The sequence below is a fragment of the Parasteatoda tepidariorum genome, chromosome 6 (assembly GCF_043381705.1).
Source record: "Parasteatoda tepidariorum isolate YZ-2023 chromosome 6, CAS_Ptep_4.0, whole genome shotgun sequence".
Classification (NCBI taxonomy): Eukaryota; Metazoa; Arthropoda; class Arachnida; order Araneae; family Theridiidae; genus Parasteatoda; species Parasteatoda tepidariorum.
The window spans coordinates 64,975,403-64,992,188 of NC_092209.1; the positions used below are offsets into that span (position 1 = coordinate 64,975,403).

Here is a 16,786-nt window from a genome sequence, read left to right on the forward strand (position 1 = left end):
CATTTGCCCGGTATACCCTACACTGATGTTTTTTTAAGGTTAAGTGCCACTGCCCGGTATACCCTACACTGATGTTTTTTTAAGGTCAAGTGCCATTGCCCGGTATATATTTGCCCGATACTCCAAACACTGATGTTTCTTCTAATCTATCGTCAGTAAGTATTAAAATATAGAATAAATATAAATAAATATGGATTAAATATAATATAGAATAAATAGTATATATATAGAATAAATAATATATAGAATAAATAATATAGAATATATAGAATAAATAATATAGAATATATAGAATAAATAATATAGAATAAATATAAATATAATATGGATTAAATATAAAATCTTCCTGACCTAACTGATGGAAAATTCTCATCTTCCTCAGATGCCAGTCAATCGACATGGTTATTTTTGTATACCTTAATTTAAGTTTGGTTATCGTTAATAAATCTAGATTACTAGAATAACCTAAATTATTGAGACCAAATATACATGTTTTTTTTGTGACTTTTAGTTCATTTTTCACTTTTGAAGTTTGAAAAGCTTTTTAATTGTTAACTATTCTCCACAGTTGACGAAATAAGCATCCACCAAGCCTTGATTATATCATTTTAATCTTTTTTCAAATCAAAACCTGAATTCATTTAATTAGGTTCTTGCTACTCGAGAAAAAGACGATCACTGATACACAGATACGTGATCTATGACCTAAGCGTTTGCTGATCGTGTATAAACAAAGAGGTGTTAAAGTTTCTCTACATAAGATGAAGTTGTCTAAATACGGCACCGTATCGCACACCGAATTTGTTATAATATAATTCTTTCTTTTCGATGCCTTTTACTTATTGTTACTATTTACTTATTTATTATTTGCATTCATATTTTATTGTAATCATGATATATTTTTGTTTCGTTTACCTGGAAACTTCGATGCATAATTAGTTTTTTTATGTTCTACATGGCTTCATGACAGTCTTTCTGTTAAATAGAAATAAATATATAGAGAAGGAACTGAAATTCTTGCGAAATAATATAAAATGTGTAACTTAGGGGCCGTTCATCCTGAAGGGGGGAGGGGATTTGCTATTTTGTACGGTTTTGTACGATGGGGAGGGGGGAGGTATTATACAAAGTACGTATATTATAAGCATACACCAAATTTCAATGTGACTTTTTCCTTCACATGTATTATACATATGTTTGTTCTTTTCTTCACATGGCGACCACTTGTTAGAATAAGTAAATCAGTTCTCGAAAACTAGTATTTTTGGTTATCCTCCGAAACCAGGAAAATGAAGATGATGCAGAGTGGATCGACAATGATTTCGTTGATGAAGATAATCTAAATTTTTCATCAGTCGCAGACAAGAGTAACGCTGAATTGGTGTCTCTCGAGAAGCATTTGGAATGTCCTTGGGAAAATACTGTAGATGAATCTCATTGATTGTAGGAAATTATTATGTTGATCAGATAAGATTGTTTTATTTATTGATTCAAAAATAAAGTTGGGTGCTATTGCTTAAATAATTTAAATGAATGAATTATTTTAAATAATTATTTAATTTTATTTAAAACATAATTATTTTAACTTTTATGAAAAAGGGGGTAGACTAATAAAACGTAAGTACTCTGAGGGGGGGGGATAAGACCTTATGTACTTTAATGTACGAAGGAGGGGGGGTGAAAATTTCTCCATTTTTGTGTACGCACTTTTTGAACGGCCCCTTAAGAGAATTGAAACTTGACGGTTTTGGCTCACTCGGAATAGAATAGGGAGAACAGTTTTTTACGTAAACAAATGTCACGTTTCAGCAACCAATCAGGATCGAGATACCCACTCTACGTCACTTGCCGGCATCACATTGTTATTTTTATTATATTTAATCGTAATTTAGCATGCTTGTGAATCTCGATGTCAATAAAATAGCGTAGTATAAAAGTAGCACAGTATATTTTGGAGTAAGATTTAAGCATTTAACGAAGCAAAATATAAGTAAACATGAATTTTATTTACTTGATTGTCATCAGGGGAGAAAACAGCATCGAATGCAAACATTTTTGGGGCAGCAACGCCAGCGTGTCTTTCACCCGATGTTTCCTGCCCGCAGACGGTGGGGTCGTACAGCGTTACTTGCTTTTTCCTGCTGTCCATGGACATGTAGGAAGCATCAACAGACCCCGACTCACTTGATGGACACATTCGAAGCATTACTTTCACCTAAAAGTAAATCGTAAATATAATTATGTAAATAAATTGAATGTATTGATACAAAGCATTTCCTTAAATTGAATTGCCTTTAATGTTATCTAATAGCTAAATCAACAAAAATCCAAAATAAAAGGCAACCTTACGGCTAACGTTGTATTTTCATTTTCATTTGGTTGGCATTGAAAGGTAGAGAAATTAATCATTTTTTGAACATAGTAGAAGCATTAGTATGGCAAGCTTGTTTCGTTAAAGTTTGAATTAAGGCACGCAAAAAGCTTCATTCACTTCAAATTAAAAAAAAGAAAAACAGCAAAAAAGACTCATTTTTAGCTCCTTCTGTAAACTTTGTTTTTGCCTTTTTATTTTCAATCCAGATTTGGCCATGCTCTCACATGCAGCATTTTGCTTGTGTTGAAAACTTAATGATCAGACCAACCTTCACTTTTGAACTTTTAAGAACAGTATTTAAAAGTTTGCTCAAATAAACTTTGTTTCAGTGATGGTCATCAAATCTAAAATAAACCTTTAGAAGATAAATTTATTTTCGGTTAGAGAACGCTTTGAACTCTTGCTTTAGGAATGATGATTTCTCTTCGATTTTACAAGGTTTTACTCGTTTTGTTCTGTAAAGCGACTTCAATTTCGATATAGAAGGGTTGTTTATGCAAGCTTAATGCAAACTTTACAGCGCGTAAACTAGCATACTTAAATTTAACATTGTTTCAAGCTATCACTGCTTATTTGCTAATGATTTACAAACCCTGTTGACTTTTTTGATAAATATTGTTATTTACACTAAAATCAACCTTACTCTTCTATCTGAGAATGTGTCTTAAATTATCGAAGGTTTGAAGATATAAATAAGCCAAGCCAAACTATGAGCAAAACAAAACTTTCTAGTATCAATATAAGTATCAACAATATGATACAAGCCAATTTAACAGTATTGTCCAAAGCAGAAACACAATTAAGTTCCTATCTTAATGTACTCGTAGTACATAAAAAAATAAGACTAACTTCTTTCGAAATAGCCACTTAGAGAGACATAAAAACAAACAGCCAATTCCAGAACAATCTAACCCTTTGGAAAGACTACAGTCATTTGGGCATGTCCACTTTGGTCACTCACCTTTCCCACGCCGGTCACTTCTTTGCGTCCAGTTATCCTGAGTAGTCCCGGGGGTACTGGCGGTGGATGCGTCTTAATGACATCCCTGAAGCTTGTTCGAAACACCGGCCGCTCGGGATCTCGTTTCTTCTTTTTCGCCGATAGATTCAGTCGTTGGGCAGCCCTACAATAGAAAAATTAGCAGAGTGATTTATTTCTTGGACAAGTTTAGACATGCTTTGGACGCTAAAGTAATATTAACGGGACAAAGAATAAATAAGATAAAATAAATTATAAGTGATAGACTCTGTTGCTTTTCGATGAGAATAAATTTACTATTTAGGTCAAGCATAAAATTTAATATTCATTATTGTTTTAAATGATGAAAAAAAAATTTAAACTTAAAGTTACTACCCATCCTTTTGAACACACGTGTTTCACAAAACGCTTTGATTATTTATCAAATATCGGATTGTAGGTTTTGTCAAAAACGAAATTGCTCCTTATTCAGCTTTTAAAATGTTCAATTGCTTACCATCAAATGTTTTATTATATTTACAATTTCACGAAAACCAGTGTTTTGTCAAAAGCGCAATTATTTTTCATGCACCATTTTGATCCATGCATAGTTAGGTTCATGTCTCCAATTTCTCTCCATTTAGTGTTTTTTACATTTACATTTTTTCACCAGTCAGTTGTTATGGAGTATGCAAAATTTCTCCTCATCTAGTGCTTCATATCAACAGTTGCCCCCTCCCCGTTACTGCCTTGTCACCTTAACAATTTTACAGCATCCAGTGTTTTACAATATGCAACATTTCTCCACATATAGAGCGCAATTGCTTCCCTAGTGTTTTGTCATATTCAGAATTTTTAGTTTATTCCTATAGTTTTTGTCATAAGCACAATTTCCCTTCATCCATTTTTTGCGTAAGCAAATCTGCAGTCTATGTTGCGTTTTTAACCTTAACAATTATTATGTAACCAATTTTTCACCAAAAACACAATTGCTGTTCACCCAGCTTTTTAATCAATGCACAATCCATATCCATTTAGTTTTTTCCCACATGAGAAATTGGTAACCCTACGCCGTTTTACCATATGCTCTCCAGCTAGCATTTTGCCATAATGCAGCCATCTTGATTTGTACATTATGAGAAAGTGTTATACCAATGAGAAAGTGTTGTGTCAATGAGAAAGTGTTATGCAATGTGTTATACCAATGTGCTTTGAAAATTTTTCAATTGCAAAATGACTGTCTAATGTAAAATGTAGTAAATAATACTTAAACGCCATATCTGCTACCTTAACATAAAAAATAATTAAATATAACAGTATCCATTGCAAAAATTCAACAAATTGATGCTGTCCTCTATAGAGGACAATGGTAAAATACGGGTTAACAATTATTATGTAACCAATTTTGCAACGAAAACACAATTGCTGTTCAACAAGCATTTTAATAAATGCACAATCCATATTCATCCAGTTTTTTCCCACATGAGCAATTGGTAACCCTACGCCGTTTTACCATATGCTCTCCAGCTAGCTTCTTGCCATAAGGCAGCCATCTAGTTTTGTACATTATGAGAAAGTGTTATATCAATGAGAAAGTGTTATGTCAATGAGAAAGTGTTATGTAATGTGTTATGCCTATGTGCTTTTGAAATTTTGCAATTGCAAAATGGCTGTCTAATGTAAAATGTAGTAAATAATACTTTAACACCATATTTTCTACCTTAACATGTAGTGGAAAGATACGGTTTCAGGCTATTTACTCCATATTATAACAAAGCATATTAAAAATCGCAACTTTCGATTTATTACTAACTGATTAAAAAACACTTAAAAGATTTGCTTAATATATTTAATAACAGAAATTCAGCATTAAAATTTTTATAGTTTTGCATTTTAAAACAATTCATTTTGAACACGCCAGCTAATAGTTCGCCATAACTTAACCTAATGAAACGTTTTCCCCGTTTTTCTTCCTTACTCGCAGCTCGAACCATACGTCACGCTACCTAACATTCCTCCCCGCTGAAAATTGTGACAGCCATTTTTCCAATAAATAGCCCTCCCATAAAACAAGACGATGGTTTTCTGAAGAAAAAGAAAGAAAAGCTGATCACCCAAAAGAACATTTATCAAAATAAGATTTTTTTTTTTATCCTCTTGGGCTGGACGGAGGAGGGGAAAACACCAGCAATGGCTTCTCTTCTGTTGGAATTTAAAGAATTTCTAGAGAAGGTGAACGCTTGTTAAATTGAAATGAGAAGCACATTTATCATGCTTTTTACGGCATTTTGTAAGTATATTAGAGATATATACGTTCAGATTTTTATTTAAGCAATCTGATTCAAAAGCTGCGAATCGAAAATCCTATCTTGGTGAATACATAAAAAGTGAAGCGTTGGCATTTGCATTATAAAAGACTTACCTTTTTTTCTTACATTGCTGCATTAAAAATAAAGTGTAAATATTATGTTTTACGATGTTGTTGTTTTAGTGTCCATGGATTTTCAAAGAACATTGAAAGGATTGAAGTCGTCAGCTTCGGTGCCTTTTGGTTATGGAGAACAGATCTTATGTTGTCCTCAAGAGGCATCATTCCCAATTTCAGAAAAATTTACACTTGTAAGAAATCTCACAAAGTGTAAGTAACTATTACTATTTCGAAGCTTGAATATCCTTTTTTTTATATCACTGATTTTTTTTTATTTCAAAACCCCTCAATAATACATTATAAGTCTCATTTGAAAATAAAAAAATCGCACGCAAAGTCCCTCAAAAAATGAGAAAATAATCGCAATACATTGAAACATCTAATGTGGAGAAATTAATGCTACTGTTTTTAATAATACGAAAAATTTAAATTGATCAAAATGATAAAAAGAATTAATGATTTAATAAATTCTATTTTTCAGAAAAAAAATTGACTAACTAGTTTGGAAAATCACACAACCCATATTTGGTTCGAGAACTATAAATTTGAAACATATCTTCTAAAGTATTTTTTTTTGCAACTACATTGGACGTACAAAACTTCTAGGATCTCTTACTCAACGTTCTCCCTAAATAATTGGAAGACAAGCCCCCCTACCCTATTTCTCCTAATACAGTTCCTATACATATTCTTAAACCAGAAAAGAATACTTTTCTATAAAGAGGTATAATCATATGTTTTTATTTTTAATCTTTAACACTTGTACATTTAAGACCTAATTTTAAATCGTACAATTATGAAAAAGTTCACACAGAAAATTGTTTGTAATAGGACTAATGAGCTAAATCTGGAACTTGATCATTTAATAACCGTTAAATTTACTAAATCTTCATAGTCTAAATTTAAGAAAAATGAGCTAGGGATAGATTCATCTAAATGTTTTGATACATTTTCGGACCAACAGAGCAAGACCATGAAATACATATTTGAGACAAAATTATGCATTGAAAACATACAAGTAATTTTTTCTAAACTTCTCTGAATTAACTTCCCTGAAGGGAGAATTTATATCCATGCCGGAAGAGGGAATCAAACCTGGATTACTTTACTCATTGACTACCGTACAGGTAGGTATGTCTGAGGAGAAATTATAAATAACAGTAACTTGTAATAAGATTGATGAACTAAATATACCACTTCCTATTTCATAACTCTTGAACGCCAAAAATAATCACATTTTAAAATGAAAAATGCCCAATTCATTTCTATTTCGAGATTAATATTAGTGGCCTACTTTTTAAAGCTCAGCATTCTAAGTTAAGGTTGCAAATAATACTTGATTGAAACCATCTCTTCTTAGTTTCAAGTCAAACTTTATTTGTAAATAACATACTGCCTTCTTTCTAGTGTCTCTAACTTATCGAATATTGAGAGGTGGACGTTCTATCAACATTTTTCTTATCTGGACATCCAATATGATCCAAGAATATTCGTGGCCTTGCATTAAATTGACATCCAATTTCGACATCCAATATAATCCAAAAGCATTCGCCTCTTCAAACGAAAAGGAATTAATAATCGGATAGCCATTTAATTTCTATTTCGAGATTATTGTCAGTGGTCCACTTTTGAAAACTCATCATTCTAATTTAAGGTTGCAATTAATGCACTAAAAAGTCTTGATTGAAACCATCTCTTCTTAGTTTCAAGTCAAACTTTCTTTGCCAACCTTCTTTCTAGGGTCTCTAACTCATCGAGTATAGGCTGGACTTCATAGCTTGACTTCCAATATAATCCATAGAATATTCGTAGTTTTGCAATAAATTGACATACAGTTTCGAAATCCAATATAATCCAAAAGCATTCGCATTTTCAAATGAAAAATAATTAATAATCGGATAGCCATTTAATTTCTATTTCGAGATTAATATCAGTGGTCCACTTTTGAAAACTCATCATTCTAATTTAAGGTTGCAATTAATGCACTAAAAAGTCTTGATTGAAACCATCTCTTCTTAGTTTCAAGTCAAACTTTCTTTGCCAACCTTCTTTCTAGAATCTCTAACTCATCGAGTATAGGCTGGACTTTATAGCTTGACGTCCAATATAATCCATAGAATATTCATAGTTTTGCATTAAATTGACATCCAATTTCGAAATTCAATATAATCCAAAAATATTCGCATTTTAATTAATAATCGGATAGCCATTTAATTTCCATTTCGAGATTAGCATTAGTGATCTAATTTAGAAGGCCCTGGATCTTAGATCAAAGTTGCAATTTATGCACCAGAAATCCTTGATTCAAACAATCTCTTTTTAGTTCCAAGTCCAGTATTCCTTGCCAATGATATACTACCTTCCTTTCTGGGGTCTCTAACTCATCGGCCATCGGAGCCGGACATGGTGCCAGCATTTTTCCGATCGAGACATCCATTTCACGCCGCTACAACTCCTATACATCTTCCTCACTCCAGAAAAAGCCATACCTTTCTGCGAAGGAGGTAGGCAAGAAATAAAATATCAAAAGAGATATACACTGTAAGACGACTTTGAGAAACTTTCAGGGCCGCATAAGTGATTGGACCACGGAACAGAATAGACTGCCACATATATTTTATGACTGTATAAACGGCCTGGCGTATCTTGGAGGTAGGCATGACCCTGGCTCGCGGATGGAATAAAAAAAATAAGAAGGAATTCGGAATAAAAATAGAATGAATGGTAGATATTAATGGATTTTGGAGTGGACCGTGCAGGGGCTGTTCGGAATGATGGATTGGTAAAGTAGAATATACAGGCTTTTAGTGAGAAGGCAGAGAAAAAATTCCTGCCAGTAGTGTTTATTCTGATACAGATGATGAAGGATGCTATAAATTCTCATGGTGAATAGAAAAATTATTCTGAATAATTTTTATAGCTGGAATTTAGCTTCGTTGCCGAGTTTTTTTTCTCTGAAACAACAAAAATTAATCTTTTCTAGTCTTCAAATCGTTGTATTTCATAATTCGTTTTGCATTTTAATTGAGATACAGAAAAAAAGTTTATAGAAGTAAAGATAAATAAATGGTATTAAAAAAGGGTTAAACTAATTAATTATCTTTGCTAATTTTTACGAAGACAAATAAATAGAAAAATGAATTGGAATGATAAGTTTATTTTAAATAGAGATGGAAAAAAATAGAAAAAATAAGTTAATTTCAAATAAAAGTTCGAAGTAGGTGTTAAAATTATATATTTAAGAATATTTTTATCGAAAAAAGCATTTTCCTCTTTACGAAGTACGTAAGCATTAGGCACATATATAATCACGAAGGTTAAATATATATATTTTACTTAAATGAATAAAAACTACAATATTTATATATTTTTATTTTTTTATAGTTTGACGATATAAATTATAACTATCAATCTTATTATTTATAGTTAGTTATAAAAAAGTTATAACAATTGCATTACTAGTAAATTAATGTTTTGAATACTCTGGTTGTAGAGATTACATTTAATCATGAAGTTGAAATTTATTTCACATTGAACGGGAAAAAACTATACTATTTCAAAACAATATCAGGAAAATATTAAAAATATTACTCAATCAATACTGAAAAACCATATTTCATGACGTCAGTTATTTTAAGTTAAATAAGCAACTAAAGAATATTGAATACGTTTTAATGCTATTCCATATTTTCATAGATAAAAAAAGAACACTATAAGCCTCTCACTCCTTTGGAAACTATTTTAACTAATTCAGAAAATGGCTGGTAAAACTTTATTTAAAGCAAAAAAACTTTTTTTAGTAAACGCAGAGGAAAACAATCTGATAAAATTGTCGTACTCTATGGTACCAACATTACTGTCAAAAATATTTAAAAAGAAAAATATTTCTGCTTAATTAAATCAAAATATACGACATTCATTTGGTAACTTTCCCATTCAATTGGCAACGATTTATCGAAAAAATTCTGATTTCAAAATTATAACTCTTATTACCCCACATTTAGAAAAAAAATACAAAACTGAAAAGTAAATGTAATCGAATAAATAGTTTTTACATCATATTATGAGATACCATTATAAAATTAATAAATTAATTTTACAAAATAAATTTTACCCCATTCACCAAATTTTATCACGTAGTATAAAACCATATTTTATTGTTACTTTTATCAAAATTATTACCAAAGTGCTGTGATAAAAATTACCATCCAAATGTAAATCAAATATAGATTTACATTTTTTACGGGTGCATGATCAAAATAAACACAGTTTTTTTATTTATTCATTTCGGAAACGTGCAAAAAAAAAAAAATACGACGATTCAATGATTTTTTTTTATTTAAAATGGTCCATATATACATAAGAAAACCTTTCTCTTCGAGCAGAATTAAGGGTTAAGCTGTTACAAATAAGATACAGTAAATTAGTATGTCTTATTTAATTACAATTTTTTTTAAAGCAAACAAAAAATGAAGTGTAGAATTTTACTTCATCATTTATATAACTATAAATTTACATTAATGGATACATTAAAACTAATATTTATCATTAAAATGAATAAAAATTTAAATTATTTTTACGAGAAGTTCAATATGTTAGTAGAATAATTAAGCAGTGAACTTTTTTTTTCAAAATGCAAGGAAAAACTGCTAAAATTCCTTAAGTGATAAAAACAAAATTTCCAAAATGTATATCTTTTCTAATACTAGAAGCACGCAATTTAAAATAAAAACTATCGTTGAGACAATTTTATGACTACCAAACAAAAATAAATATAATGTAGTAAAACACTCGCTTATCTTTCAAAGTATTTATTAAATTTATGCTATAATAACTTTGTTTAACTAACTGGAATAAAATTAGGCATTACGATACTAGTATGTTAATTTTTAAACTTGAAAGTTTAGCTCTTTAATCTTTTTCGCTACATAAATATAAAAAACGTTATAAATAATTGCGTAGTAAAATGACTAAAATTATTTAACGCATAGAAAATAAGCTAAAAAAATTAAGAAAAAACTGAATAAGCTCTTAATGTATTAAATAGTTATTATAGTTACTTTAAAATCTTATTTATTTCGTAATTTATAGAATTTTTTTGTCGTCTGTTATAACGAGCATACTTCAATCTAAAATGATAAAAGTTCTTCCTAGGAAGTATAATAGCTTTGATATTTTAACTATTTCTAAGCTATTTCTTGACTAAAGAGTGGAAAATATATAGTAAAAAAATACTCTTTTTTGTAACTATGTAGTTTTCGAAATTTTTTTATAGTTATTTTTTTAATGATTTGCAGGTGTGCTAAATAAATATAAAATGTCGATAATATTATTTGATGTATGATATCCGATTTCAAAGAATAACTCCATTGGGTTTTTTTTATCTCTGAACTGCTTTGACATGTGAAATTATATGCATATTTGCTTTTAATTAAGATATCAGTTAAAAAAGGGAAATATTTTGCTTTCGATAATCTATATCTGAATTTTTTATTTCAAATTTTAAACAGAAATTTAACTCAAACTTTTACAGAATTTTTACCGAAAAAAACGTTTTGTCAGAAATACTAGAATATGGCAAAATTTGTGCTTATGGTTTTATAGAAACACCGAATAGCACGGTAAATGTTACAGAAGCGCTTTAGCAATGAGGCTGGTAAAATTAATTGTTTTTTTTTACATCTGTCAACCTCAAAATAACCTCAAAAACACCTTACTTTTTATAATGTTTTGTATGTTTAAAAACTACTGTTTTTAAATAAATAAATTTATAGGTTTCTTTGTTAAAGAAAATATTTAGAATAAAATAAAAATCTAAAATAATTCTGAATAAAATACTTTTATCATATTAACGATAATTTTCAATTATATTAATAGGAATTTTCAGCTGTATGAATAATGACCACATTACCACAATTGGTCACGAAAGTGTAAAGCCTTGACCTCCATGATTTCCTCCGGATCATGACGGGCAGTTAGGGGAACGTTTTTTTTCAGCCGTATGAAATTGAAATTCCATCTATATAATGATTATTCCCACAATATTAAAAAGGCATTTCAACTTATCGAGGTTGCTTTTCTTATAATATGAAACTGTTTTCGATAATTGAAATAACTAATTAATTTATAGCTAGTACTGCATTGATTTATATCTTTTTTGAAAATGGTAATTGAGCATAGTGGATTTACTTAACTTCTTATGCCATTAAAATAAAAGGATAAGTTTTGGAAGGTTGAAATCTGTTTTGTCAAACGAGAAGGCATAGTAAAAGGTTCTACTGGAACCCACACAATAATAACAGTCTCGGGTATAACTGCTAGTTTTGAGTTATCACCACAGCAATGAAAATATTATTTGAAAAATATTTATATTTTAAATATTATGAAATATTATTATAAATATTATGAAATATTATTATATATTATAAACATTATGGATTACATACATCATATATTACTACAAAATATTATGGATATTAAAAATATTTAAAAATATTTCATATGAATTTTCATTTCGTTCAGCAAATGCAAGAAGAGCCCCTAACTCGTGATTGCAAGACAATATTCTTTTTTATCATTATTTTGCAATAAACCATTTAAAAAAATTCAAAATATTTATATAATTTCGATGATTTATTGCTACTGATACACATTGTTTTGTTTTGTGAGTAGTTTGTTAAATTTTAAGACATATGACAAAATATTTATATAATTTAGATCATTTAATGCTACTGATACACATTGTTTTGTTTTGTGAGTGGTTTATTAAATTTTAAGACATACGACGCTCATAAGCAGGTCGATTATTCTGAAAACACTTCTGATCTTTCTGCTTATGGCAAAGCACTTTTCATAAGACAGAACATAAAAAGAATAGCCTTTTGGGCACAAAAAAAAATCTGCTGACTGTTTGACAAAAAAGTACTGGTTACTTTCACACCGAAAAAAAATCGGACAACAGCACACAACAAATTTATATTTGCCATCGGTTCTTTCAAAGAAAATGCCAATCGAGTTATTTAAGAGAAGTGCTCTTGAAAAGGAACACAAGAGGCTGTCTCTATTGGCCGCTGTCTTTTATTTGCAGCATCTATTTCCGATAGAGCCTATTTTTTTTCTTCTTTATTTCTCTTTGTTGTTTTGGCAATGGCTAGAGAGAGAGTTGAGACATTCTCTGAAGTGGCCAATCGAGTGGGGAACAGAAATCAAGCATGTATGTAAAGGAAATTCCATTTTAAGTTATACATTGTATTTGGTTATACGATTGCTACTATATTGAAATGAAATAGTTTTGATTCAGTTTCGTTCGAAATTTAATTCAAAATTAGTTTCAGTGCAGTCGAATCTTGCTTTAACGAACCTCTATTTGCCGAATTTTTGCGATTTAACGAATTTTATGAAGTTAATGAAGTAGATTTTTAGGAAACAATGAATATCGATTCTAACAGAGAAGTCGATGATAATGAATCTATATTGAAAACTGATACTTTGTACTGTTAGGAAACAGTGAATACTTTCCTAAAGCAGCGAGATGTAGATGAAGGAGTATTTTCTTCTCTTTATGACGTCGAAAAAGAACTTTTTAAAGTGAGAAATCAAGAAAATAAGCAAACCTTACTCGTGAAATGCTTTAAAATTTCAAAATAATCACCGCGTAATCATTCGCTGTATTTTGAGTTACTGAATGAAAAGTGTAAGATTTCTATTTATTTTGTGCAATTGCTTATTAGAGATGTTTGAATATTTCATAAGGTTAGTTTTTTTGTTCATTTTGCCTCGACATTACGAATTATTCCCGATATAATAATATTTTCGGTCCATATGAATTCGTTAAATCGGATTCCGACTGTATTAGTATTTATGTTTAAAATTTTAAAGAACCATAATTTTTTTCTGAACGAAAAAAAAAGGTTTTTAATGAAAAAACTGTGAAGCAATGAGATGAATTCCACTTGTATGTAAGGGAAAAAATGATCATCAGAATTCAGCTAAGAGTTAAAAATGTTCTATGGTATGGAGATAAGGAGATGGATAATGTAAAAAAAGTCAAATGTCAAAGTCGAACTCTGTAGTAAAAGTTAAAATATATATATAAAATAGAAAAAGATTAATTTTAATGAGAGGACTTTAGATTTAAAATATTTTCTTACAATCAATACAAATAACAAAAAAAATGATAAATGAGCACTAAAATGCACATTGCAAAAAAGTTCAATGCTTTGATTTTCAGTTAAATAACATAAGTTTCTTTCATCACTGTAAGAAATGTTTACTCAAAATTGAACAAAAATTTGTCAAAATAACTCCGAAACAAATTATTGTAGTATTTGGAAACCCTGTGTATTGAAAATTTAAACACAATATACTCATTTTTAAGCAAAATAAGTAATCTAAATCTGGCGTGGAAAGAGAAATGTTTGTTGGCTTCCAGCAGGACTCAAACCAAAGACCTCGAGGATTATAAAAGTACGCTCTAATCATTATAACTGTAAAACGAAGGCCAGTGAGAGTAAGAAGTCTTATACATATTCGATTAACTTAAAATTTAAGATTAAGCGAAATAAGCGAAAGATGAAGTTGAAATTATCAATTTCAAATTCGATTATTATTTGTTATTTCGGAACTATTTTGACACATTTTACTCAATTTCGAGTGAATCCTTTTGACATTAATCTTGCAGCAATGTTTGAAGGGCGGTCAGAAAAACCTAAGTTTTAGTTTTTACAATTCTGTTGTACGAAAAAAGATGCTTTAAGTTAAAAGAAGAAAATTGATGCAAAAATATTTTAAACAAGTAATATAATAACTGTACTCTTAGCGTCGAAATAATTTTTGCAGTAAACAAACATGTTTCGAAAATTTCAGTACTAAATTATTTTATAAATGAAACAGCTCAGCCTATTTTTAAAAAAAAATGTTTTCATATTGGTAGATCTTAAAATCCTCTTTTCTTTTTCTCGAATTTCGATTCAAATACTTAAACATCTGGTGAAATTAGAAATTATTTTTTTTTATTATATTTTCCTTTATCTAAATGTTTTCCCACCATTTTTCCGTATTAATAAGTTTCAAAAAATTTATATTTTTTTCAAATTCAACACCAATATAATTTTTCTTTGCTTTTTTTTCAGTCCTATTACCTATACCATAGAACAGCCGCTTCCAAATGGTGTTTCGTGGAACTGTAGGGTTTCGTGGAAGAGACACATGGGTTCTGAGATTTAATTTTTTTTTTAAACCCCGTATCAACTTTTGAAATCCGATTTTATAATTATATACAATCAAAACAATCCACCATTTATTTAACATTTCATTTATTTTTGTCGTTTAAACAAATTAGCAGTGAAAAAAATAGTGATATTTAAAAAAATGCATTTTCTTAATAACAATGTATTGAATAAATTATTAAAAAAGATTAGTATTTATAAAAGATTTGCATTAATATTTCCCATCAAACTTTACAATTCAAAGAAAATAATAAAATTCCACAAAAAAATGCTTTTCTTTGCTAACAATTCTCAACATTTATGACATTTCATTCAACGTTTGTAATTCATTTTCATTTCAACAAAAAAAAAATCAGAATTCAGCATATTTATGTATCAATTTTCAACTTATGCACGCATTAAGAACAATATCAGACCCGAGAATTCAATTGTCTAACCCAATACTCAATTTCCTACTGCTTCCTTACCTCGGTACCTCAGTTCTTAGCTTCTCAAAAACATGCTAAAAGAAAATTTATAGTTTTACTCTTACTGAAACATTTGAGGACGTTTAAACTTTCTGGGGATTCCATTTCGGAAGATCTCAGCATAAACAGAAACGACTTTCGAAATATGGCACAAAATCTACTAACTAGAAAACCATGGTAATTTAAATATTATATAATTTAGTTATTCTGAAAATAATATTTTTCTCTCGACTTAGTAGTTCTGTGATTTGTATGAAGCTTTTAAATTTACATTTACTTTATATTTAAAAATAATGCAGTCAAGAACATGCAGGTCTCTTGGTATCGTATGGCGAAATTTTTGATAGCGTAAGCAAACACGAGAAATCTCATAGTATTATGAAATCTATATAAGATGCATTTATTAAGATTTTGAGAGATTATACCGATTTAGTAATATTTTTCTGTGTATTTTGGCTAATTGTTTAATGTTAAGGTACATAAATGCATTTAATAATTTTAACAGTTTGTGTTTTTTGAATAATTTTGAAATTTCACCCTCAAAAATTTTACATTTTTGAATAATTAATGTTAGATTCCTTTCGATAATTATTTATTTTAAGTGATATGCATAATTAAGATATGTTTGAAACTGATGAATCAGCATGCAGAGGGCTTAGAAAAAATTTCGCAATTTTCTCAAATTCCTTTTTTTTCTAAATTATTATTAATTCTATTCATCATTGTATTTAAATAGACTATAACAAAACAATATGTATGTTTGTGCCTACATTAACATTTAAAACACTTTAGGTACACTACACTAAACTAACATTTGGTAACACTTGAAATATTTATATTCATTTGCTTACGTAAAACCTAAGGTCCACGTATGTGTACCTAAAAATGTTTTCCCCTGGCAGTACAATTCCTTTATCTTATAATTACTTATGGCAGCAAAATGGCAGCAAATTACTTATGACAGCTGTGAAATATTATTTGCTATAGTCCTTTATACATTTGTAATGAAGAGGTAAAGACTATAATTAATAAAACAATAAAAGAATAACATCAATATTTTCAAAATAATTTGTAGTGTTTCCTTGGTTAGGTTTAGAATTTACTAATGTACTTTTTTTTATATATTCGGAATTACAGCAAAATAAGGTTAAACATTTAGGGTTCCGTAGACAAAAACGATTGGGAATCGCAGCCACAGATCAATATTTTAATATTCAGTATAAACAATAACGGATCAAATAACGGTATAAAGTAAGGCCCTCCTTAAAATCCACTTTTTTAAACTAATGACATAATAATAAACATAATAAAACTATAAATCATTCGGACTTT

The 16,786-nt window shown here is 29.3% G+C and overlaps 1 protein-coding gene across 2 annotated transcripts in view; it reads right to left on the reverse strand.

Moving 5' to 3' along the window:
- The window catches only part of LOC107443669 (kinesin-like protein KIF26B), a 240,741-nt gene that overhangs the window by 29,468 nt on the left and 194,487 nt on the right, over nucleotides 1–16,786 (reverse strand). For both annotated transcript variants that reach the window (XM_071182455.1, XM_043050220.2), the window contains 2 exons: nucleotides 3,336–3,498; nucleotides 2,012–2,215 (listed from right to left, as the gene is read on the reverse strand). In XM_071182455.1, the coding sequence (XP_071038556.1) occupies nucleotides 2,012–2,215; nucleotides 3,336–3,498 (367 nt within the window). The remainder of the gene's footprint in view (nucleotides 1–2,011; nucleotides 2,216–3,335; nucleotides 3,499–16,786) is intronic.